This window comes from Pongo abelii, chromosome 15 (genome assembly GCF_028885655.2).
Source record: "Pongo abelii isolate AG06213 chromosome 15, NHGRI_mPonAbe1-v2.0_pri, whole genome shotgun sequence".
Classification (NCBI taxonomy): Eukaryota; Metazoa; Chordata; class Mammalia; order Primates; family Hominidae; genus Pongo; species Pongo abelii.
Window position 1 is genome coordinate 111,047,690 of NC_072000.2, and position 27,808 is coordinate 111,075,497.

Consider the following 27,808-nt stretch of genomic DNA (forward strand, 5'->3'; position numbering starts at 1 on the left):
AGTCACGTGTAATCCCAGCTACTCGGGAGGCTGACGCAGGAGAAATCGCTTGAACTCGTGAGGTGGATGTTGCAGTGAGCCGAGATTGTGCCATTGCACTCCAGCCTGGGGCACAAGAGCAAGATTTCGTCTCAAAAAAAAAAAAAAAAAGAAAGTGTTTAAACTTAGCAACCTCATTAGTGAGGTTAGCACAGAAAAATAAATATAGAGTCTCACCAGGAAACCGTTAGATGCAGAGGAAGCCACAGTCCCTCTTGACCTTCATCTGCACCTGCCTTTGGACTGTGCCTGTCTTCTGGGGATCCTGGGCACCCCCTGGTGGCCGCACGTACCCCTGCAGGGAAGTTTGTGTCTGGGCTCACACTCACTTCCTCTCACTCTGTCTGGTACAGTAATACATGGCCGTGTCCTCAGCTTTCAGACTGTCCATTTGCAGATAGAGCATGCTCTTAGAATTGTCTCTGGAGATCGTGAATTGGCCCTTCACAGAGTCTGCATAGTATTTCTGACTTCCATCATTCCATATATGTACCACCCACTCCAGCCCCTTGCCTGGAGCCTGGCAGACCCAGTCCATGCCATAGCTACTAAAGGTGAATCCTGAGGCTGCACAAGAGAGTTTTACAGACCCCCCAGGCTGTACCAAACCTCCCCCAGATTCCATCAGCTGCACCTCACACTGGACACCTGTAAACGAAAAGTAACTGTGGTCAGAAACTTCCACACATATCCACTGTTTATCTCACTCTTATCCACTCACACTCAATTTTTCTAGTTCTCCATGAATTACCTTTTAAAATAGCAACAAGAAAAACCCAGCTCAGCCATGACTCCATGGTGAGTCCTCTGTGTTCAGGCCTGATCAAAAATGAAAGCACCTGAAAGTCCCAGAGCTGGGGCTCCTCTCCCAGAGCTGCAGGATCAGGGCTGGGCTGATTTTCATAAGCAGAAGGAGGGCTCTATTTGCATGTCTCCTACTACATAGCAAGCTCTGGGATGAGAGGCCTGAGGAGAGAGTGGGGCTCAGAGCATGTGAGAGTGTCCTGGGGGAGATTTGTGATACTGATAGCATTTGGAAATTGTGGTTTCTTATTGTAAGTTTGTTCTATGATAAAACCTTAAAACCTATAAAACTTATACTTTTGTAATTTTTATTTTAAATCAGTTTTATTGAGGTACAATTGATCTACATAAACTGTGTATTTAAAGTTTGCACCAATCATCTTTTATTTTTACATATGCACAGAAACCATGATATGTAGTATCAATGTTATTTCCATGTTACAGATGAAAAATTACCAGCAGAAGCACAGATGGGTTGTACAATTTCCCCAGAGCTCACATTTGGTCAGAGTGAGCCTAGGTATCTGGGCCTGTGCTTCTCACCACTGGACCTGACTTCTCCCTGAATCAAGCCCAGCACACAGGTGGTCGCACCTAGTGAGGTTTGCAAAATCTTTTCTGTGTAATGAGAACGTGGTGTGATGTGTATGCACTGTTGCAATTACCTAAAAAAAAAAAAGTAAAAAAAAAGCATGTTTCCTACAGTTTTATTTTCTTGATTGTCATACATTTATCATGTGTCTATATTTCCATCAATCTTAATTGAACAAATTATCCATCCACTTATTTGCAATACCCTTATTGAGGCATTACTGCCATGTAATAAATGCTGCATAAAGTGTCTAGTTGAATACGCACTGAAGCTGAGCATGGTTGTGCACACTTATAGTCCCAGCTACATAGGGCAGAGGGAGGAAGATTGCTGGAGACCCAGGGTCTGAGGCTGCGAAGAGCTATGATCTCACCATTGAGCTCTAGCCTGGATGACAAAGCAAGACCATGTCTCCAAAGGAAAAATATGTAATTTCACATGTGCTCACCTGTGCATCCCAAATAACAACCAAGATAACGATGAGTTACACTTAAAAGCTTCCAAGTGTTACTCTAATTCCTGCCTCCCAGTCATTTTCCTCTCACCATACTGAGTCAATCTGTCATCTTTGTTACTTTGGATCTATTTTTCAAGATTTTGTTCAAGTGAAATCTTGTAGGTTCAATTTCATTCGTGTGGTTTGTTGCTCAGTATAATTACTTGTGAGCCAGTTATTTGGTTCTGTATAAATAATGTGTTTTTTAAATTGTACTTTAAGTTCTGGGATGCATGTGGAGAACATGCAGGTTTGTTACATAGATATACATGTGCCATGGTGGTTTGCTGCACTCATCAACCCGTCATCTACATTAGGTATTTCTCCTAATGCTGTCCCTCCCCTTGCTCCCCACCCCCTGACAGGCCCTGGTGTGTGACGTTCCCCTCCCTGTGTCCATGTGTTCTCATTGTACAGATCCCACTTATGAGTAAGAACATGCGGTGTTTTGTTTCCTGTTCCTGTGATAGTTTTCTGACTATGATGGTTTCCAGCTTCATCCATGTCTCTGCAAAGGACATGAACTAAAGAATGTGTTGATTCTAATGAGGAACAGTATTCCAGTTAATGAGTGCACCCTTACTATTTATTTACAATGCTCCTTAATAGATGTGTTAATTCTAGTTACTGAGTACTACAAATAAAGCTTCTACTCAGCCTGGAGATGTATGCATCCCATAAAAACATATTATTTTTGGCCGGGTGCAGTGGCTCATGCCAGAAATCCCAGCACTTTTGGAGGCCAAGGCTCCTGTAGTCCCAGCTACTGTGGAGGCTGAGGCAGGAGAATCGCTTGAACCAAGTGGGCGGAGGTTGCAGTGAGCCAAGTTCACACAACTGCACTCCAGCATGGTGACACAGCAAGACTCCATTTCAAAAAATAGATATATTTTTACAGAAACAACTAACTTTACTGATCTGCAAATTAGCACATTTTCTTTAATACTTCAGATTATTGATGTTATAGGACAAAGAAGAAACCTTACATCTTGCAAATGTCAGTCACTTGCAGGGATAAACAGGAAGAGAATATGGCCTTATCTGGGGCAATGGCCAGCAAATGTCACATAAGCTAATGCAAGATTAAATTAGACATATTTATTGGATTGTTTAAAATTGAGTATAATAAATAAGTTATTGTTTAAATTCTCAGAGAACATATGACTGAGAGATTCCTATTGCTGTTGAAAACTTTTCTCCCAGGATTGAGGACACATCACTAAAAGCTCTTCCCTCTAGTTCCCAAGACGGTTCTGTGCTGAAAAGCAAAACAGCAACTGCAGCTGAAATGCATCCAGACCCACCTCCACTGTCACCACTACATTGCTAAAGAATTAACATGCAGGGGCAAAGCCACTAACACCTCTGTGTTACTGGTACTGGAGGAACTCATAGAAACTGGGATAGAAGAAAGAAAAGCTCCAAAGCTCTGTTCATTCTCTCAGGAATAACAGCCTCATCTCCTACCTCCTCTCTCTTTCTTCAGGAATAACAGCCTCATCCTGCTGGGAAGGGCAGAAAAGAGGAAGCTGAAGACATCAGTGGGAAGACATAGTGGCTGCTGGAAGAAGATCTGGGAAAAAACAAGGAGACCCTCTACCCAGGAAGGGGAGGAAGATGCATGGATCAGCATCGCACCTGTAGGAGGGGCAGGGATACTTGGAAGGACACACCCTGAGCCAGGACTGTGATGTCTGCCTGGAATATGGCTCCCTCAGAAGGACGGAGTGTGCCCGTTCAGTGCAACCCTTCCCACCACATTGACAATTGTCAGGTCCATGTGGCTCTAGAATGACCTGGGGGATCTGAAAGACAGAGTCTCTCTGGATAGCACAAGACTAAAGCCCGAAGCCAAGCAGGAAACAAAATTAAGGTGTTACTGGAGGAATCTGAGTGTCTGCAGAGGAAATCCACTGCAATTCTGGCAGCCACTGCAGTAAGGACTTTCAAATGTAGTCCTGAGTAGTTTCACACAATTTTCTACAATAAAGGCCTAGAAAAGATAGGGTGTTATCACCTACAAAAAATGCAAAAAATCATAAAACAAATAATTAGCTGATATAATAAATCTGATAGAAGTATCTGCAGAACATAAATATCAAAATAACTTGCATAAATATGTTGAAACACTTACACTTGATCCCATTGTTAGTCTATGCCTAACTTCATAAGAAATTGCCAACATGTGGTATACCCAATACTATTATAACTAATACTATATTGATTTTATGCTTGTAACAAAGACCACAGAGTAGGTTCTGTAAGAACTATTGATGAAAAAGTCAACTTTGCAAAATATTTAGAGAGATTTATTCAAGCCAAATGTGAGGACCATGCCCTGTGACATAGCCCCAGAAGATCTTGAGAACATGTGCCCAAAGTGGCTTGATGGCAGCTTAAATTTAATGTCTTAGAGAGACAGACATCAATCTATACATATGAGACGTGTTGATTTGGTTCATAAAGATAAAAGAGCTAGAAGTGAGGCAGTGTAGGGAGGGGATTACAGCTTACAGGTGAATTCAAAGATTTTCTGATTGGCAATTGATTGAAAGACTTAACTTTTTATCTAAAGAGCTGAAATCAGTAGAAAAAATGTTCTGTGTTTGAAGGGGGCCAGCCCCTCCACAATTGTGGGTATTTCTCTTCAGGTGGGATGAGAGACTGAGAAAAGAAGACACAGAGACAAAGTATAGAGAAAGAACAGTGGGCCCAAGGGACCAGCACTCAGCATACGGAGGACCTGCACTGGCACTGGTCTCTGAGTTCCCTCAGTATTTATTGATTACTATTTTCACTATCTCAGCAAGGGGAACATAGCAGGAGAACAGGATGATAGTGGGGAGAAGGTAAGCAAGAAAACGTGTGAGCAAAGTAATGTGTCACAAATAAGTTCAAGGGAAAGTACTATCCCTGGATGTGCACGTAGGCCAGATTTATGCTTCTCTCCACCCTAACATCTCAGTGTAGTAAAGAGTAACAGAGCAGCATTGCCACCAACATGTCTCACCTCCAGCCACAGGGCGGTTTTCTCCTATCTCAGAATAGAACAAAAGTACAAAGTTAGGTTTTATACCGAGACATTCCGTTCCCAGGGACATGCAGGAGACAGAGGCCTTCCTTTTATCTCAACAGCAAGAGGCCTTCCTCTTTTACTAATCCTCCTCAGCACAGACCCTTCATGGTTGTCAGGCTAGGGGACAGTCAGGTCTTTTCTGTCCCATGAGGCCATTATCTCAGGCTGTCTCAGTGGGGATAAATCTTGGACAATACCCGGCTTCTCTGGGCAGAGGTCCCTGCGGCTTTCTGCACTGCATTGTTACCCTTGGTTAATCAAGAATGGAGAATGGTGATGACTTTTACCAAGCATACTGCCTGTAAACATACTGTTAACAAGTCACATCCTGCACAGCCCTAGATCCCTTAAACTTTGATTCCATACAACACATGTTTCTGTGAGCACAAGGTTGGGGCAAAAGTTACAGATTAACAGCATCTCAAGGCAAAACAATTGTTCAGGGTACAGATCAAAATGGAGTTTCTTATGTCTTCCTTTTCTACATAGAGTAACAGTCTGATCTCTCTTTCTTTTCCCTACATGGGTTAGGATAACGGGTTTTGGAGAACAAGATTCTTATTATGTAGATGAATTCTCTTATGTGGCCACCATTAGAGGCAGTAGATGGCAAATGTTTTCTACCATGACATTTAAAAGATGCTAGACTCTCAGCTAATCTCCTCCTTATAACAACTAGACCTGGAAAGGGAAGCAGATTCGCTACAGAACGTAAATTTCTCTCTCAAAAGATAACTGTGCAGGGCGATTTTAAAATATGTCAAATAAATATATTTTAGGGTAAAAGTCTTTGATTCTTTTCAAGGCCTGCTCTCTGTCATGTGATCCTATTCTTGAGTCAGGTTAGAATTTGGTATCTTACTGCTGCAAAGAATCGGTTTTCTGAGCCTTAAGATCTGTTTTATTGAAAAATACTGGTTAGTTGTACTTGAATTCCAAAGGGAGGAGGGTATAATGAGGCATTTCTGAACCTCTATTTCTAACATGAACTGCACTACGTTTTCAAGTGTCTCTGGAACTCCTCTTTGACAAGAAAGGGTACGTTCAGGGAATCTGCAATTAGCTGGATTCCCCTGTATTGGTGTTTTTAAATATCTAATTTATATAGATACATAAGAGTTCAAAACCTTTATGGGGTATATATTATATTTTGATAAAAGATTATTATGTGCAGTGATTAAATCTGGATAACTGGTATATCTTTCATCTCCATCATTATTTCTTTGTGTTAAGAATTCTAAATCTTCTCTTCTAGCTGTTTTGTAACATACACTAAATTATTAACTTTACATGTCTATGTGCCATTTCAGCATTACCACCAGCAAAGGGTGAATGTTCCTGTTTTTCAGCTTCCTCATCACCATTTGGTATTATCTATATTGTGTATTTCACCCATCCTCATAAGATAGTAGTATTTTTTGAATATTAAACATGCATTACTTAATGAAAATGAAGTTGATCTCTTTTTATATTTATTTTTAGATGCAGTTTCTATTCAGATCTTTGCCCATTTTAAAATTAATTTGTGTGGTTTTGTTGTTGTTCAATTGTAAGGTAATTTGTACATTTGTGATAAAAGTCATTTTCCAAATATTTGATTTGCAAGCAAATTCTCCAAATCTAAGACTTATGTTACTTATGTTTTCACTTTCATGTAAGGGTTTATTTTCAAAGGCCTAAGGTTGCTAGACTAAGCCATGGCCATAGGATTATGGAACACATTTCTCTCCACACCTTACAATGACATCGCTAAAGGCCTCTTTACAGCAGTTTCTTTTACCTGGTACATAATTTCTGGCTATAAAAAAATCACGAGACATACTAAGAGAAAAATACCACAGCGTGACAAGACAGAACAAGCATTAGAATGAGACTCAGCTATGTCATGTAAGTTGGAATTACCAAACAAAGAATTTAAGATCACTGTAACTCATATGCTAAGGGCTGTAATGAGTTAAGCAGAGGGCATCCAGGAACAGTTGTGCTATGCAAGTAGAAAGATGCAAATTCTTAAAAAGGAAAAAAATGTAGATATCAAGAATATTGTAACAGAATTAAGTAATGCTTTCAATGGACTTATATGTAGATGCAGCATGGCTGAGGAAAAAGTCTGAAATTAAAAATATCTCAATAGCAATGTCCCAAACTGAAAAGAAAATGGAGAAATTTTTTTTAAAAAACACACAAATACACACACAAACACACAAGTACACAAATAATACCCATAAGAAACCAGAACAGCTTATCCAAGAATTGTGAGACAATTATAAAGGTATAACATGCACATAATGGGAAAGAGAAGGAACAGAGAAAGGCTAGGAAGAAATATTTAAAGCGATGATGACTGACAGTTTTTCCAAATTAATGTCAATCACCAAACTACAGACTCAGGATTATGATCATTTCCTCTACAGAGATGGTCTGACACCCTCTCTTCCTGTTCTGATGCTTTTTATTTCTTTCTCTTGCCTGCACACTCTGGCTGGGACCTCCATGACTATGATGAACAGGAGTGGTTAGAGTGGGAATGCTTTTCTTGTTCCAGTTTTCAGGGAAAAATGCTTCCAGCTTTTGCCCATTCAGTATGATTTTGGCTGTGGGTTCATGATAGATGGTTCTTATGATTTTGAGGTATGTTTCTTCATGCCTAGTTGAGGGTTTTGGATATGAAACAATGTTAAATTTCATTGAACACCTTTTCTATGTCCATTGATAGCATGGTTTTGTTTTTAGTTCTGTTTATGAAATGAATCACATTTACCGATTTGTGTATATGAACCAACCTTGCATCCCAGGAACAAAGTCTACTTGATCATGGTGGATTAGCTTTTTGATGTGCTGCTTGGTCAGTTTGCTAGTATTTGAGCATTTTTGAATCATGAATATTGGCCCAAAGTTATCTTTTTTTTTTAGTCTCTGCCAGGTTTTGTTATCAGAATAATGCTGGTCTCACAGAATAATTTAGGGAGGAGTCCTTTATCCTGATTTTTGGGGAATAGTTTCACTAGGATTGGTAGCAACTCTTCTTTATACATCCGAATAAATTCAGCTGTGAATCTTTCTGGTCCATGGCTTTTTCTGGTTGGTACCACCTATCCATCTTGATTTCTGACCCCTGCCTGAGCCAGTAACAATCACATTGAATTCAGACAAAGCTGAATCCAATCCAATGTTTATTGTAGTTCTTAACAGCTTTACTGGCTCACTCAACTTCAGTGAACATTTCTTCACCCCAAACAGTTTCACTACCAATAATATTTAAGGATTTCCATTGGATTTGTTTTTCATGTCATCCAGTGATGAAACTTATTTAAAACAATGTTGACTTCTCTACATGCACAATAATCATCCTACTATTGTTGAATGGGCCAGCAACCCTCTACTCCTGCTTCTTCCATCGGCATACCAGCTTGCAAGACCTCCCTGGAACTCAGGTTTCTATTGTAGGGGAAACTTTGAGAAATGTCACATCTGCTCAGTGCTACAAATAGAAAAAGCTAATGGAAGCTCCTCTGCCCACTGACATGTTAGGCCTGTAATGTATCCCAGAGCCTCCCTTTATCCCCACACCTATCCCAGAGCCTCCATTTATGTCACTGCCAATGAATTTTGAGTTATTTTTAAATATAATTTTAATAGACAATAATTGTAAATATTCATGAGGTACATAGTGATGTTTTGATACATATAATGCATAGGGGTCAGATTAGGGTAATTAGCATATCCATCATCTCAAACCATTTCTTTTTGTTAGAAACACTCAATATCCTTCTTCTATTTAAAACTACATATTATTTTTAACCGTATCCATCCTACAGTGGTAAAGATCATTATAATCTATTCCTCCTCCCTAGCTCTAATTTTGTATTATTTAACAAATCTCTGCCTATCTCATCCTTTCCCCTACCCTTCCCAGCGTCTGGTATCCTCTGTTCTATTCTTTACTTCTAGGAGACCAATTATTTAGTTTCCGCCTATGAGTGAGAAAACAAGGTGTATTACTTCCTGTCCCTGGCGTATTTCATTTAACATAATATCCTCCAGTTCCATCCTCATTGCCACAAACAACATGATTTCTTATGGCTGATGAGTATTTCATCATGTATATGCTTCACATCGTCTTTAACCATTATTCTCTTGTGTCCAACACCTGGGTTGATTCCATATCGTGGCTGTTGTGAAAGGTCCTGCCATATACACTGGGGTGCAGAATTCTCTGATATAACGATTTTCATTCCTTTGGATAAATTTGCAGTAGTGGAATTGCTGGATCATATGGTAGTTCTATTTGTAGTTTTTTGAGGTACCTCCACACTGCTCTCCATAGCGACTGTACTAGTTTACATTCTCCTCAACAATGCATAAGAGTTTTCTTTTTCTCTGTATCCTTACCAGCATTGGTCAGTGTTTTTGTGTGTGTGTTTTTAATATGAGCCATCTTAACTGAGGTGAGATGATACCTTTTACCATTCTGCAGGTTGTTTACTCACCATGTTGATTATTTCTTTTTCTGTGCAGAAGATTTTTACTTCAGTTAAGTCCTGTTTGTCTCTTTGTGTTTTCATTGCATTTGCTTTTGAAATCTTAGTCATGTTTTATTTGCCTAGGCCAATGTCCCGAGAACTTTTTGCATTTTCTTCAAACATTTTTGTAGATTCCGTTTATATTTTTAAGTATTGAATCCATATTCACTTAATTTTTGTCTATTGTGAGACAGAAGTCTGGTTTTATTCTTCTATGTGTGGCTGTCTAATTTTCCCAGCACCACTTATTGAATAAAGGGTTGTTTCTCCAGTGTATATTTTTGTCAGTTTTGTCAAATAACAGGTGGTTGTAGGTATTTGGCTTTATTTCCGGGCTGTCTATTCTGTTACATCAATCTTTATTTTTTGTCAGTACCATGATGTCATTCTTACTATATCTGTGTAGTATAATTTGAAGTCCGGCAATGTAGTGCTTCCAGCTTTGTTACTTTTCCTTAGGGTTGCTTTTGATGTTCAAGCTCTTTTTTGATTCCATATAAAGTTTATGGTTTTAAATATGCAATCAATTATATTGGTTACTTAATAGAAATTGCATTGAATCTGTATATTGCTTTGGACAGTGTATTCGTCTATTTGGCTTATTTGGCTGACAGTTCTGCAGGCTATGTGAGAAGCATGGCATCAGCATCTGCATCATGTGAGGGCCTCAAGAAGCTTACAGTCATGGTGGAAGGCAAAGGGGAAACAGGCTATGTTACACGGCGAAAGGGAGGACATGAAAGGGGAGGATGGTTGCTAGATTATTTTGAAAATCAGATCTCACAGTAGCTAATACAGAAATAATTCACTAATTACCGTGGGGTGGATACCAAGCCATTCTTGAAGGATCTTTCCCCATGTCCCAAAACCTCCCAGTTGGCCCCACCTCAAATGTTGTAAATCACATTTCACCTTGAGATTTAGCGGGGACCATCATCTAAACTATATCATTTTACTCTTGTGTCCTGATCTCATGTCTTTCTTAGATTGCAAAGTTGTCTTTTTTTTTTTTTTTTTTTTTTAATAGTTCCCAAAACTCTTCACTTGGTCAACCTCCAACTGAAAATGCCAAAGTCTCCTCTGAGTCTTAAGGCAATTTCTCTGCAGCTATGAGCTTGCAAAATGTTTTAAACAGGCTGGGCGCGGTGGCTCACGCCTGTAATCCCAGAACTTTGGGAGGCCGAGGCAGGCGCATTACGAGGTTAGGAGATCAAGACCATCCTGGCTAACACAGTGAAACCCTGTCTCTACTAAAAATACAAAAAATTAGTCGGGCGTGCTGGTGGGTGCCTGTAATCCCAGCTACTTAGGGAGGCTGAGGCAGGAGAATGGCGTGAAGCCAGGAGACAGGGGTTGCAGTGAACCGAGATCGCACCACTGCGCTCCAGCCTGGGCGACAGAGCGAGACTCCGTCTCAAATAAAAAAAAAAATGTTTTAAACAGTTATTTACTTCCAAGGTGCAATAGTGCCACAGGAATTGGGTAAATATTGTCAATACAAAAGGAATAAATTGGTCAAAGGAACTGCCAACAGGCCCTACACACACCTAAAGCCTAGTAGGGCAGATATTAAATCTTAAAGCTACAAAATAATCTCTCTTGACTTTATGTACTTCCACCAGGGTACACTAGGACAAAGGGGTCCCAAAAACCTCAAGAATATCATCCCTGTAGCTGGGCACAGCCCATGGTGCTGCTTTCACAGGTTAGAGTCAAGTGCCAGAAGGTTTTCCAGGCTGAGAGTGCAAGCTGCCTTTGACTCTACCATTCTGGGATCTTGAGGGTTGTGGCCACATTCTCACAGCTTTACTATGAAGTGCCCTAGTGGGGACTCCGAATGGGGGTTCCGACCCCATCTTTCCCCATCTTTGGCACTGTCCTAATAGACACTGTCTGTGGTGGCTCCACTCCTGCAGCAGGCTTCTTCCTTGGCATATAGGGTTCTCTATACACATCTTCTGAAATCTAGGTAGAAGCTGCCCAACCTCCTTCAGTCTTGCATTCTGCATATCTGCCAGAATCCAGTTACCATTTATTGAATAGAGTTTTTTTCCCCATTGCTTGTTTTGTCAGCCTTATCAAATATCAGATGGTTGCAAGTGTGCAGATTTCTGTTTTCTCTTTTGTTCCACTTTTTCTGCATGTCTGTCCTTTTACCAGTACCAAGTTGTTTTTGTTACCATGACTTTATGGTGTAGTTTAAATTCAGTACCATGATGCCTCTGGCATTGTTCTTTTTGCTTAGGATTGCTATGGCTATTCAGGGTCTTTTTTTTATCCCATATAAATTTTAGAATATATTTTTTTCTAATTATCTGAAGAATGGTGGTGAGTGTTTTATGTAAATAGCATTGAATCTGTAAACTGCTTTGGGCAGTATGACAATTTTTACAATACTGATTCTTCCAATCCATGAGTATGAAATGTTTTCACATTTATTTGTGTCATTTGTGATTTCTTTCTGCTGTTTGGTAGTTCTCCTTATAGAGTTCTTTCACCTTGTCTTTTACCTGTATTTCCTGGCACTTCATTTTTTGTGAATATTGTAAGTGGGATAGGATCGTGTTCTTGATTTCACTCTCAGCTTGGATGTAGTTGGGATGTAGAAATGCTGGAGACTTTTGTACAATTGATTTTTGTATCCTGAGACTTTACCAAAGTTGTTTATCTACTCTTGAATTATTTTGTCAGAGTCTTTAGAATTTTATAGGTATAGAATTATACCATCAGTTTGCACAGATACATTGAATTCTTTTCCCATTTGGATGCTGTATTAGTCCATTCTCACACTACAAAGAAACACACAGCACTGAGTAATTTATAAAGATATTTAATTCTTTAATTTAGTTTAATTCATGGTTCTGCAGACTGTACAGGAAGCATGGCTGGGGAGGCCTCGGGAACCTGACAATCATGACAGAATGGGAAGCATCATGTATTACATGGCTGGAGCAGGAGGAAGAGGTAAGGTAGAGGTACCACACACTTTGAAACCAGATCTCCTGAGAGCTCTGTCAGGAGAACAGTGTGAGAGAGGAAAACACATCCCCATGATCTAATCATCTTTCACCAGACGTCACCTCCAATATTGGTGGTTACAATTCGACATGCTATTTGGGTGGGGACACAAATCCAAACCATATCAGCTGCCTTTTATTTTTGCTATTGCCTGGTTCCTCGGACTAGGATTTCCAATACCATGTTCAACAGGAGTGGTGAGACGGCATCCTTGTCTTTTTTCAATTCTCAAGGGGGTTGAACTTTTGCTTATTCAGTATGATGTTGACTGTGGTTTGTCATAGATAGCTCTTATAATTTTGAGGTATATTTTTCTGATGCCTAGTCTGTTGAGGGTTTTTATTATGAGTGGATGTTGGATGCTATCAAAAGCTTTCTCAGCATCTATTGAGATAATCGTATGTTTTTTGCTTTTATTTTGCTTACATGGTGAATCAGTTACTGATTTTTGGATGTTGAATGAAACTTGCCTTCCAGGGGTAAAGCCTACTTGATCATGATGCATCACATTTTAAAGTGCTTCTGGATTCTATTTGCTAGTATTTTGCTCAGAACTTTTAGGTCTATGTTCATCAGGAATATTCATCTGATGTTTTCTTTTTTAATTATGTGTCTTCCTGATTTTGTATGCCAAGAATACACAGTGAAGAAAGGACAGCCTCCTCAATCAATGATGTAGAAAATGGTCATGCATGTGCAAAAAAAAAAAATGAAATTAGAACTTCTCTAACACCATATACAAAAATCAACTAAAAATGAACATAACCTGAAACCATAAACTCATAGACAACATGGAAAAATCTTCCTGTCATTGATTCAGAAATTATTTGAATTTAATACCAAAAGCAAGCACAGTAAAAAAAAACTATGTGCAATTATATATCTGACAAGAAGTTCTATCCAAATGTATAAATTACCCATACAACTCAACAGCAAATATCAACTGACCTAATACAAAGGGCAAAAACCTAGTGAGATTTTTTTTCAGAAGACAGACACGTGAAAAACAGACCCTAAAAAGGTTCTCAACATTCCTAATTATCAGGGGAATTCAAATAAAAAGCCCAATGAGATATCACCTCACACCACTTAAAATGGTTATTATCAGCAAGACAAAAGATAACAAATGTTGGCAAGAATGTGGTGAAGAGGGTATCCTTATATCGTATGGTAAGATTGGTTAGTCAATAAATTTAAAAATAAAGGTATCATATGATCTGATGATTCCACTTCTTGTTATATCTTCAAAGGAAATAAAATTATGATGTCAAATACATGTTAATTGCAAGATTATTTATAATAGTGTAGATTTGTGAAAGAATTTAATGATCATAGATTGATGACTCTATAAAGAAAATGTATATATATAAAACTGAATTTCATTTGGCTTTCAAAAAAAAAGGAAATTCTGACATTTGCAACAACATGGATGGAGCTAGAGGACATGATGCTAAGTGGAATAAGCCAGATGCCGAAAGACAAATGCTGCATGATCTCATTTACATGTAGGATCTAAACTATCCAAGCTCTTGATAGCAGAGAGTAGAATACTGGGTCCCACAACCTGGGAGGAGAGGGAAATTGGGTGATGTTGGTCAAAGGGCACAGAGTTTCAGTTGTGCAAGTTGAATCATTTCTGGAGATCTAATGCACAGCAATGTTCCTGTATTTAATACTGTATTGTAAAAGTGATTTTTGCTAAAAGAGTAGATCTTAGGTGTTGTTATCAGACACACATACACACACACGCTCTACATTTTAAAAAAAATTAAATGGTAGCTCTGTGAGAAGATGGATATTACCTTGACTATGATGAGCATTTTACAATGTATATCTGATATGCTTTGGATCTGTGTCCTACCCCAAATCTCATGTTGTATTATAATCCTCAATTGTGAAAGTATGACCTGGTGGGAGGTGACTGGGTCATGGGGTGGGTCCTTCATGAATGGTTTAGAACTGACTCCTGGTGCCATTCTCATGACAGTGTATGAGTTCTCACAAGCCAATTAAACATCTTACATCTATTTTTTTTTCAAATTATTCAGATTCAGGCGTTTTTTTTTTTTTTTTTTTTTTTTTTTTTTTTTTTTTTTGACAGAGTTTCGCTCTGTCACCCAGGCTGGAGTGGAGTGCAGTGCTGCAATCTCAGCTCACTGCAAGCTCCACCTCCCAGATTCACGCCATTCTCCTGCCTCAGTCTCCGGAGTACTGGGACTCCGGCACCTGCCACCACGCCCAGCTAACTTTTTGTATTTTTAGTAGAGACAGGGTTTCACCATGTTAGCCAGGATGGTCTCAATCTCCTGACCTCGTGATCCTCCCACCTCGGTCTCAGGCATTTCTTTATAGCAGTGTTAGAATGGACTAATACAATATCAAAACATCAATTGGTGCACCTTAAACATATATATTATAAAAATATTTCAATTATGCCTCAATACCACTGAAAAAATATTAAACTTACTCTTAGAATAAAGAAATACATACTTCGTATTTTCTCAATAGAAATAGAACATCAGAAAACTTACACTAAGATATTTGTAACAGCTCTGCATATAATATTCATAAACTGGACACAAATTTAAAGTCCACTGACAGAAAAATAAATGAAAACATTGTCATTTATTTACTACTCAGATATAAAATCTCTCTGCTTCCTCTCTTTCTCTTTCTCTCTCTCCATGTACATGAAAATTTTGGTGGTTCATATCACAGTCAGTCCATGAATTGAATAAACGACAATATGCTGATCTAATTTTATATATTAGCTAGCATGAATTAACCTCAAAAATAGAAAAGTAGCCCCTTACCAAAAAAAGTCTCTAATGTTTGATTCCATTTATATAAAGTTCAAAGCAGAAAAAAATACATCTATAGTGTCAGAAATCAAAACCTTTCCCCACGCAGGATTTGACCGCAGGCACAGAAAAAGACGCATGTTGTGGGGATGGACTTGCTCTTCAGGCTACCTTAGGTGCTGGGGACAAGGGTATTCACATTTGCCAGAAACTCTCTAGTGACACATTCCAGATCTATGCGTTTTTTCTTATGTGTGAATTTTATCTCATAAAAAAACAAAAAAAGTAGAAAAGTTTGAAATTCAGTAAATAGTAAAATTAATATTAAAACCCTATCCAAAATATGAATATTATTATATGAATTAATAAAAGGTATTCCAGTATACCTACTAAAATTAAATCCCAGAAATCAAAAAGATAATGGTAGCATCTGAAACTTAAATAATTATAAGCATACATTTTATAGAGAAGGAAAAAATACTCAAGACATGGGGAACATGTATTTTTTCCCATCAAATGTCACTAAATTATGTATACAATATTGTAACCTGTGTCATTAGTATAAATTACTAATATTTTGTGTAATATTACAACTGAGAACAACTTTAAAAGGAAAAAGGATATTTGAGAGTATATGAACTGAATCGAATGTATTTTCAATTGTGGTCCAACTATTACACTGCTAATAATACCCTGGTTTTGAGTGGGGCTTTAGAAAAAAAATTTTTTGAGATGGCATTTTGCTTTTGTTGCCCAGGCTGGAGTGCAATGGCACAATCTCCACTCACCGCAACCTCCGCCTTCCGGGATCAAGCGATTCTCCTGCCTCAGCCTCCCGAGTAGCTGAGAATAAAGGCATGCAACACCACTCGCGACTTTTTTTTTTCGTATTTTTAGTAGAGATGAGGTTTCTCCATGTTGGTCAGGCTGGTTTTGAACTCCCGACCCCAGGTGATCCGCCTGCTTCAGCCTCCCAAATTGCTGAGATTACAGGTGTGAGCCACACAAACATTTATTAAACACCTACTTTGTGCCAGGCATTGTGCTAGGCACCCTCACTGTGTGCTGTTCCCACACCACAATCATCTGCTCAGAAATTAAAACCAAGAAAAGGAACATTGTCACAACCATACAAACTGGGGGGCAGAGAGCAATATCTTGGATGCAGGTGATCCCCAGGCCAGAAAATGCACCCACCAGAAACCTGTTTGCCATCTCTGGATAAGTCTCCACTAAAGAGTTGTTTTAAAGTCTCTCGTTGTTGACGGAGAGGAATGTTGTTCTCTCTGTGCTCCCTGGGGCTGGCGCCTGGTGGACATTCAAATACCCTGAATGCTATTCGATAAAAGGAGCCCGATGGCCTGGTGTAAAGAATATCATTATTTGGATTAGAAAATGCTTTTTTTCAGTTCATATGGTTTCAACAGCCCTTACGAAAGATATAAATATCCCTGGCCTGACTGTGTAAATGTTGAAGGTAGACCTAGTTCTGGATTCCTGAGTCAGAATCTTCCAGTTGTCCACAACCTCACAAGGCCAGAGAACCTCTCTCTCCTGGTTCAAGCGATTCCCCTGCACCAGCCTCCCGAGTAGGTGGGACTACAGGTGCTTGTCACCACGCCCGGCTAATTTTTTGTATTTAGTACAGACGGGGTTTCACCATGTTGGCCAAGATACTCACGGTCTCCTGACCTCGTGATCCTCCCGCTTCAACCTCCCAACGTGCTGGGATTACAGGCGTGAGACACCGTGCCTGGACAAGAGATTTCTATTCTGGAAAGGGGTGAGTGGACGGCACAGTTGGTTTGGAAATACAAGAAACTGCACCTGCATTTACAGAAGCAACGCACACAGGGAACGTCCTAGCGCCATCTGGTCTCGCACACATGCTTGGGACTTACAGGAGGGGCCTGGGCCTCGGCCAGCCCTAGTTATTGGTGCCCAGCATGGAAGGCCTGGGCGGAAGTCATGCAGGTTGTGGATCTTCCGGTCCAGCAGTTCCAGGAAGCTCTTCACCTCCACCTCCAGGTGGCGCTGTCTGGATTTGCTCTCTTCAGTGTCTGTCTTTAGGGAACGCACTTTGTTTTCCAGGTTTTGATCCTCTCTCCGCCGCCTCCATCTTCTCAGAGACACAGTTGCACTCTGACCTGAGCTGAGGTGTAGTTTCACTTTGTTTTCGGAGACTTCCACTCTGTCTCCTTTTCTCGGAGCTCGGCCTCCAGCTCCTGGATCCTCCTCTTCAGCTGCGTGTTCTTCTCCTCTCTGTAGATCTCACGGCCTCTTCCTCTGCTCCGCGCTGGCCACCGACTCCTGCAGCGCCGTGGGCAGCCGGGCGTCGCTCTCCCGCCGGGTCTGCAGCTCCATCTCCCACCTCTTCCCGTGGGCAGCTCTCTGCGTCGAGGCCGCCTTCAGCTTGTGGTTCTCAGACTGCAGGTGCGTGTCGGCTGCAGCGGCCTGAGAGGCCTTTCATCGTCCGTCCCGTTGACACTGGATGCCAGAGTAGAAGATGGGGCTTCATGCCCGGATTCTCGGGATTATTACTCGAGGGCTCCATGTTCTCCTGGGTCTTGTCTTTGGCTGTCTTGGCCGCTTCTTCCACCTCCTGGAATTTCTCTGCAAACTTTGTCAGCTGCTGCTCAGAGGAAAACCCCAAACCAAACACCGTGTTGGCTCTGCTGTCGGCCCACTGCCCAGACGTCTGTGACGTGTTGGTGAAGGTCATATTCGGTGTGATTGTGCTGTTTATGGTCACCTTGGCTCCGTCCACACTGACGATCCCATAGATGTTCCTTGTGACATCACAGAAGTAGGAAACGGTGACCGCCTGTTGCTCGCAGGCATCCAGTTCTTTTTGGTGTTGGGGTCAATTTGGAAGACCTGTGCTCCGGTGGTGAAGATGGGCTGTTCTTCCATCCCCGGCACTGCTTCGGCGGCCACTCCGACCCGGCCTCTCCTCGCGCTCAGTCTCCGCCCGCATGGCGTCTGCTCCCCGTGCGGCACGTGCGGAGGCCCCTGAGGCCTGGCTCAGCCCAGGCGCCGCTCCATTCCACCAGGCGGGGACCCTGGAAAAATCATTCTAAGAGATAAATTAAAAGAGTAATCTGCAATAAGAGGAATAATCTGTAATAAGCATTCCAACTCAGAAAAAAACTGAATATATGTAATACATACAAACTCCTGAGAAGAAAGGTTGAAGCACAGGAAAGCTTTCATGTATAGCAGGTTGTAATATGTTTATTGTTAAAATTATTACCTTTATGTTTTTTTTGAAAAATTAAAGCAAAGTATAATGAAATTAAGTGTTCTTATGCTTATCTGGTACAACAGCCTGTTGAGAAAACTGAAGAGCCCTGTAATCCTGAGGAGGTGGCTTAATCCAAAGAGAGATGCTCCAGGTCCTGTGCACATGAAAGATTTGCCTGCTTCTGCCCATCTAGGAGCTTACTTCCTGAAGCCTTCAGGAGGCAGGAGGCTGAATGAGTTTCTCAGGACAATCTAATCATATCCTGACAGGGAGAAAAAAATCATGACCTATGATGGATTAAAAAATGTATAATTAAAATTTCATTGAAAATTGAGAAATTTTGACTATATATTTATAGAGTGCAAAGCTATGTTATGATTTATGAATGCAATATGGAATAATTGAATCTAGCTAATTGACATATATATAAACTCAAATCCTCAAATCCTTATTGTGTTTGTGTGACAAGGACATTTGAAATTTGTTCTTGGCCATTTTAAAATGACCAATACATTATGTTTAAGCTTACAAACAGATATCAACTTATGTAAACTATAGAGAATCATTGCAATGAATAATGGATTACTATAATTTATATTTAGCTAATTTTCATTCATTAGGACATATTTTATAATTATTTTATTATATTAAATATAAAAGACTACACATGTATGCATAAGTTTGTATATTTACACATATGTCTATAGATGTAAATTAATGTCCCCATAGCTATGTAGTTGGAGATATCAACAGATGTTAATACAACCTAGAAGAATAAGTGCATATTATTAGGAAGAATTATTTTTGAAGGTTTTTTTAATTCTTTAAGTTTTAGGGTACACAGAAATGCAAATCAAAACCACAATGAGATACCGTCTCACACCAGTTAGAATGGCGATCATTAAAAAGTCAGGAAACAACAGGTGCTGGAGAGGATGTGGAGAAATAGGAACACTTTTACACTGTTGGTGGGACTGTAAACTAGTTCAACCATTGTGGAAGTCAGTGTGGCGATTCCTCAGGGATCTTGAACTAGAAATACCATTTGACCCAGCAATCCCATTACTGGGTATATACCCAAAGGATTATAAATCCTGCTGCTATAAAGACACATGCACACGTATGTTTATTGTGGCACTATTCACAATAGCAAAAACTTGGAACCAACCCAAATGTCCAACAATGATAGACTGGATTAAGAAAATGTGGCACATATACACTATGGAATACTATGCAGCCATAAAAAATGATGAGTTCATGTCCTTTGTAGGGACATGGATGAAGCTGGAAACCATCATTCTCAGCAAACTATCGTAAGGACAAAAAACTAAACACCGTGTGTTCTCACTCATAGGTGGGAACTGAACAATAAGAACACATGGACACAGGAAGGGGAGCATCACACTCCGGGGCCTGTTGTGGGGTGGGGGGAGGGGGGAGGGATAGCATTAGGAAATATACCTAATGTTAAGTGACGAGTTAATGGGTGCAGCACACCAACATGTCACATGTATACACATGTAACTAACCTGCGCGTTGTGCACATGTACCCTAAAACTTAATTTTTAAAAATACCCCTACATATAAATTTTAAAATTACTAAAACACAAATCCCAATTTTAAAAAATCATGATAAATAACCATAATAAAATATCAAAACCTCATAAGACTCCAGATTCCTGCAAAAACAAACCCGCCTCCTGCAGCTGAGAAAGGAAACCTCCCCCTGCACCCGCCCCTCGGACCTGTCCCGTCCTCAGTGGGTCCCGAGCGCCCCCAGTTGGCCCTGTGCACCCCTGCAGGGAGATTTGTGTAGGGGCCCACGTTAACTTCCCCTCACTGTGTCTCTAGTACAGTAATAGATGGCCGTGTCCTCGGTTTTCAGGGTATTCATTTGCATATACAGTGTGTTCTCTGAATCATCTCTTGAGATGGTGAACCTGCCTTTCACAGATGCAGCGCATTCTGTCACGTAACTGTTACGTTTGGTTCTAATACGGCCAACCCACTCCAGCCCTTTGCCAGAAGCCTGGCGGATCCAGTGCATCCAGAAGTCACTGAAGGTGAATCCAGAGGCTGCAAATGAGAGTCTCAGGGACCCACCCAGGCTGTATACCAAGCCTCCCCCAGACTCCACCAGCTGTGCCTCACGCTGGAAGCCTGCAATCACAGAGACACCCTGGTCAGAAACGGCCACACATATCCACTGTTTCTCTCACTCATGTCCACTTGCCCTCAACATCTCTCATTCTCTATAAATCACCTTCAAACTCCGAAACAACATTATACTGAATAGGAATATGTTGAAAGTATTCCTCCTAAGACTCAGAACACGTCAAGGATGCCCACTTTCACCACTCTTAATCAATATAGAACTTGAAATCCTAGCCAGAGAAATTAGGCAAGAGAAAGAAACAAAGGCACTCGAATTGGAAAAGAGGAAGTCAAACTCTTTGTGTTTGCTGATGATATGATTTTGTACTTAAAAAAAACTAATATTCTTTCAAAATACTGCTAGAATTGATGAGTTAATTCAGTAAAGTTTTAGAATAAAGGAAAAAAGCATACAAAAACCAGTAGTATTATTATACACAAGTAACAATCAAGTAACAATCTAGCAGAAAGCCATAGATGAGTGGAACAGAATAGACATTTCATAAATAAAGTCAAATGCCTGCAGCCAAACTGACTGTGACAAACTAGACAAAAAGCATACACTGGGAACAGGTCACCTTGTTAAATAAATTGTGCAGGAAAAACTGAACAGCCATTTGCAGCAGAATAAAACTGGACCCGTATCTCTCACTATATCCAAAATTAAGCCAATATGGATAAAAGACTTAACTGGGAGACCTGAGAGTCTGAAAGTTGCAGATGCTATTCTAGGAAATATTGTTCTAGAGATTGTCCTAGGCAAAGAATTCATGACTACAACCTTAAAAGTAAACAGAATAAAAACCAAAATAGACCATTTGGACTTAATACAAATAAGAAGCAAAGCATTTGAACAGCAAAACAAATAATCAACAAACTTAACAGAAAGCGTACAGGATGGGATAAACTATTTTTAAACTCTGTATCTGACAAAGAGCTAATATTTAGAAACTACAAGAAACAAAAGCAACACAAAACCCCACAAATAACCACATTAAAAATGAGCAAATTACTACAACAAACATTTATTTTTCAAAAGAAGACATAAAAATCATCAACCAGCATATGAAAAAATAATCAATGACATTAATCATCAGAAAAATGCAATTTAAAGACACAGTGAGATATCATCTTATACCAGTCAGAACAGCTACTATTAAAAAGTCAAAAAGAAAAACAGAACAAAACAAAAAACAGATGCTAGTAAGGATGCAGAGAAACAGGAGTGCTTATACACTGCTAGTGGAAATGTAAATTACTATAAGCTCTATGGAAAACAGTATGGAAATTTTGCAAATGATTAATATTGGAACTAATATTTCATTCAGCAATCCCACTACTGGGTATCTACCCAAGGGAAGATAAATTATTATATCAGATAGATGCCTGCATTTATATGTTTATTGCTGCTCTATTCACAATAGCAAATACATAGTACCAAACTAAGTTTCTATTAGTAAATGATTAGATAAAGGAAACAGTTGTATATGTTCATAGATATACATGTATGTACACACACATTCCCACACATACACACACTATACATGTGTATGTATATATACACGTGTATGTATATATACACATTTAATTACTACTCAGTAATACACAAGGAATGAAATTATGTATTTTGCAGTAGCATGGATGAAACTGTAGTCCACTATCTTAAGTTAAATACCTCAGAAGAATAAAGTTGAATACCACATGTCATATATAAGTGAGAGCTAAATAATATGTACACATGGATATAGAGTGTGGAATAAGAAATATTGGAGACTTGGAAGGTTGGGAGGGCGGGAGTGGCATGTGGGATGAGAAGTTACTTATGGGTACAATATACACCATCCAGATGATGACTATACTCAAAGCCCAGATTTTTATCCCTCAACAATATATCCATGTAACAAAACGGCACTTTCACCCCATAAATTTATACAAACAAAAGGATAAGTGATACATATCCCAATTATCACAAACCCACTCCAGAATGTCTTATACATACACACACAGCATTACCACTACTTTATTGTAGTGTTCCATTTTTTTCACTTAAAAGAGAAAGGCAATCTCCATTGTCAGGGTAAATACACTTTGGAGAAGCTGTTATCCAGTAGGCCAGGGCAGTGCAGCTCTCCCATCAGTAACCACAAAGCTTTGTGTTTGGGTCATGTACATTCATCTACTATTGTTCTGTAGTAGTCTCTGGGCACAACATTGGCCCACACATTCTCCTCCATTCTAAGGGACTCAAAACAGAATCCACTTTTACACTAGTCATTCTCCAAATCCAGATTAACAAAAATTATTAAACAAGCGAAAGATAAAACTCAAAAAGAGAGAAGCCATCTCACTATCCTCCCATATTTCAGTCGTTTCATGCCTTACCCTTCCCATTTCACCACCTGAACCACCTTCTGGGTGGGTAGAGTTTGTGAAGCTTTTATCTTTTATCATAGCGTAATTGCTAACTCTAGTGGTCATGAGCTCATCAGCCCTAAATGAAAATGGTCAAAATCTGAGGTTGGTGCAGTACCCCTCTCCCTGCCAACTCTCTCCTGGATTTTCACTTAGTTCTCACAGATGGAAATTGCATATATAGGCTATTTCTAATCATTTCACATTTCATTATGTATTGATTGAGCCAGCTCCTTGGGAGTTGGATTTATAATTTCTAAATTCCATTTACCTCCAGAAACCGATTTCAGCTCAGCTGCTGTAATAGATTGTAGTATTCTGTCACTCCCCAGGTATCAAATTTTGCCATTCCATACCTGAACACTTACGTTTTCCATGCAATGCTTCAGCCATGTATCATCATCGAGTCAGGGTCTCTCTAGGAAATTCTTCTTCTAACATAACTGTGTTGAGAGTTCTCATATGCCACCTGTAGGCTGAAAAATCAGTAAAAACACAGGACTCATAACTGTTCTATTCACAGGAACAGTTTATTACAGCAAAATGATACAATTTAAAATAAGTAAAGACAAAAAGCACAAGGAGTGAAGCCCCGGAGAATCCAGTCACAAGCTCTCAGGGGTCCTCTCACAGTGGAGCCTCCTACACATGTGTAATTGTTCAGCTGTGAGGGAAGATGGCTTGTGTGAAGTGTTGACAACAAGGGGAGTGCCGCTGACCTTTCTTGTCCAGGGCTGTGTTTGGGGAATGAATCATAGACTATGGAACACCTGGGTAACTGACCACAATACTCAGACGACAGCCCTCTCCAGCAAAACAAAAGTAGACATTCACTATAAATCACTGTGATTAAACTTGTACCGCATGTCCCAAAGCTACAGACATCCACAGACACTGTTATCAGGTGCAATAATTTATGGACTCGGAGATCTCATCACAGTAGGTAACAGAGAGAAAGAAATGAACAATGGTTTTGTTTTTTTTTTTTTTAGTTATTTATTTTTTAGGAATGTGCAGGGTTTGAACAATTCATACCTGCTGAGTTAACCCACTGCTATACACAAGTCCAGATGGGATGGATTGTGGATGGCCAGGCTCAGAAGAGAGAACAGAGATGGCCAAGTTAGGACCCCAAGGAGGAGCCTGAGGGAGGGAAATTGAGAGCCTCTGGAGGGGCCCATGGGTGTGCCTGATCTGTGAGTTAAACCAAAGCTGTGATATTTCCAAGGAGCCCAAGAAAATGGTGCTACAGTGAAGGGTGTGGGGAAGTGGCTGTAAATAGGCAGTGGATGGGCGCAGGAGGGGAAGGGAGCTAAAGGGGTTAAGAACTAGGAAGGAGAGCAAGGGATCTGGGCATTCCTTAAAAAAGTAGGTTCAGAAATAAGCTGTCAAATGCCTCTAGCCTGGGCTTCCATCCATATGTCAAAGATAAATTCTAGGCATGTCTCCCATCTGACAAATACCACAGTGTGAGGAAGGAGATGGAGGCGTTGCTAGGAGAGAACACCCTGGACGTGGCAGCAGCCCCTCCTTGTCCTCACATAGCCCTGCCTGTCCTTTATCATCACAGCTTGGAGGTTCTCATCCTTGTCCTGTTGTGGAAAAAAAACACCCTGTTCTTGGAATCCTAAGGAGACCTCCAGACATATGTGGGTGGTAAAGTCTACCATAAATCTGGCATTTCCAAACAAGTCCTCTATCTACTTTTCATCCATGTGTTCATGAAGCTTCAGGTTAAGTGAAATATGTCAGTCACTAAATAGTAAAAACAAAAACAAATCGCCAATTTACCCACGTTGGGATGACTCCTGGGTTTCAAAATCAAATAATTGGACCGAGAAGCAAAACTGTTTGTGCTCAGGACTTCTGGACACCACACATGGAAATTGAAATTCACACATACACACATAGTAAAATGGATAATCGCACTTATCTTATTTTTTGAGGTTCCTTGAGCAATTTAGGAAGCACTAAAGGTAGATTTATTAAAGAAAAAATATCAAGTAAAGACACTTGTTCCAGCACAGTAAGGAAGACTTTATCCAGGGTCCTCACGGTAGGTGTTGGGATCAGGGCAATGGTGTTTTGCAGTGAGGAGAGAGATTCAGCTGAACTCCAAATGCAGACTGGAAACGTGGGGATTTAAAACCAAGCAGCAGGGTGGGGTCTGAAAGATGGAAAATTACTAAGAGGAAACATCAGGGGCGCAGCAAATCCTGCTTAAACCAACCTGCCAGAATTCTTGATATTGGGCCAGGGTGATTAGACGTCACCGAGGTATGGTGAAGGGCAAGGAAACTGATCAGATACCCAGGAAAATCAGACATGGACTATGGGGAAATCTGGCAAACCAACACATCAGAATTCCAGGTAAAACTGAATTTCACATGAAGTGCAGAGAGAGGGGCTGATGAGAAGTTTTAGGAGCCTCCTAACTTCTGTTGAAGCAGATGAGCTTCATCAGTTTGGGACCCATAAATGGTAGCACTTTCTGCTAACCAAACTCACAACTAAGTGAAATGAGAAAAATTTGTCACAAAAATGTATACTCAACCATTTCCTGAATTTCTGGAGATTGTGAGTGGCAGAATGAGCTGAGGTGTGATAGATCAATGGGTGTCCTAATTCTGAACCCACATTTAGTTCTAAGGAGTGTTCACTGACAAAAGAACAGCTCAAGGTTCCCACATGTACAAACACCTGACCCCATGAATCTGCAGCTGGGGGTCTCTGCAGGCTCTGAGGTTCAGAGGACAGATCCCACCTCAGATTCAGCCTCAGGTAACTATCTGCTCTTCCTGTGGGTAGTAGAGGAACAGTGTGGAAGGAGGGTCAGCTGTACTCTATTTAGGAGCTCTGTACATGGAGGAAAACCATGAAAGTAGGGATCACACGTCCTCAACACATGTCATAATTCCATATGAGAAAGGCAATTCTGTGCCTGGACATTCTGCAGAATCAAGGAATAAAGCAATTGGGGCAAATGTAGGAATCACCATTTTTTATAGACTGCATATCTGTTTCTATGTCATCCACAAAAATGAAGTAAAAGCGCATGTTCTGTATAGAACCCACAGTCTCTGGGCCCTGAGTCAGCACTTCCCTCCCTCCACCTGCAGGGAGCACAACACACCTGACCCAGGCACCCAAGACTGCTCTGTCTTCCATGCCATGGCTGGTGATGGAGCCATGTCCTGTGCTCTACTCTCAGGAGAAGAACAAGATCTGGGCCACTGCTGGGAGTCACTGGGTCCCCGATGGGAAACTATGACATGACTCTGATCCAGTGACCTTGCTGGACCTTCATAGAACAACACAGAAGTTTAGGAAAGTTCCACCCAGTCCTCCTCCCTTTCTCCTTCACTCAGGGACCGACTTCTCTCACATGCATTCAGCTCCCCTAGACCCCTTCCACCACCTCTGCATTTCCTCTCAAAAGAGTGGACAGGTTCCTTAGGAAACTGTACACGAACCTAATCCAGTCACAGAGTTTGCTTCTCCGAAGACCAACACTAACACACATATTTTGGCAAAGCTGTTTATAATACCAGCCAGATTCTATTGATATATATAAAATATGAACCAACCATGATAGTCATCAGTTTTATGTGTCGCCTTGGCTAGACCATAGTCCCAATGATTAAATCAGACACTAATCTAGGTGTTGCACTGATGGTTTAATATAGGTGTTATTCAAGCCTGCCATCAAATTTCTCAAGCTAGGAAGATAGTGATAGTTAACCTTGGTGTGCCTGATTTAATTCTAGCAGAACAGAAGACAACAAAATTCCCTGGTGGATGGCAGGTGCACCTCTTTCCAAGAATTCCAGCCTGTCCTTCCTGATGGCCGGCCCTAGACATGCCTAGACAGAAGACACAATTGCTGTCACCAAGAAATCCCACACACTGCAGTGTCCACGATTAGCTCCCCCAAAGTCACAGGTGAGGAAGGTGACACAGGCAGTTTCAGCAGATCCAGATCACAGATTTAGACAGGGTTCCTGGGGAAACTGTTAGATGGAGAAATTGCTAAGACTCTGAAAGGAAACCAGCTCTTAACCTTCCTGACCAACTTGTCCCAAAGTTAACCCTGTGCTGAGTGTCTCTTGAGCGCCCTCTGCAGCCCAGGCCCCTCCTGTCTTCCTGCAGAGAGGTTTTTGTCTGGGCTCTCACTGACTTCCCCTCACTGTGTGTCTTTTGCACAGTAATACAAGGCCGTGTCCTCAGCTCTCAGACTGTTCATTTGCAGATACAGGGAGTTTTTGCTGTTGTCTCTGGAGATGGTGAATCAGCCCTTCACAGAATCTGCATAGTATGTGCTACCACCATTCCAATTAATACCAGAAACCCACTTCAGACCCTTCCCTGGAGCTTGACGGACCCAGTGCATGGCATAATCATCAAAGGTGAATCCAGAGGCTGCACAGGAGAGTCTCAGGGAACCCCCAGGCTGTACCAAGCCTCCCTCAGACTCCACCAGCTGCACTTCACACTGGACACCTACAAACATAGAGACACCCTAGTCAGAAAGTGCCACACAAATCCACTGTTTCTCTCACTCATGTTCACTCACACTCAACATCTCTATTTCTCCATGAATCACCTTTTAAAATAGCAACAAGGAAAACCCAGCTCAGTCCAAACTCCAT

At 40.6% G+C, this 27,808-nt stretch overlaps 2 pseudogenes and 1 gene segment (V, D, J or C); all 3 read right to left on the reverse strand.

The window, feature by feature from the left end:
* Nucleotides 1-216: 216 nt before the first annotated feature.
* LOC100935818 (immunoglobulin heavy variable 3-7-like) lies at nt 217-1,005 on the reverse strand. The segment is given in 2 exon segments: nt 217-687; nt 791-1,005. Coding segments are annotated over 2 exon segments (369 nt in total).
* Nucleotides 1,006-15,777: 14,772 nt separating this feature from the next.
* On the reverse strand, nt 15,778-18,271 carry LOC100440875 (homer protein homolog 2-like; annotated as a pseudogene).
* Nucleotides 18,272-27,342: 9,071 nt separating this feature from the next.
* On the reverse strand, nt 27,343-27,808 carry LOC100936047 (immunoglobulin heavy variable 3-43D-like; annotated as a pseudogene).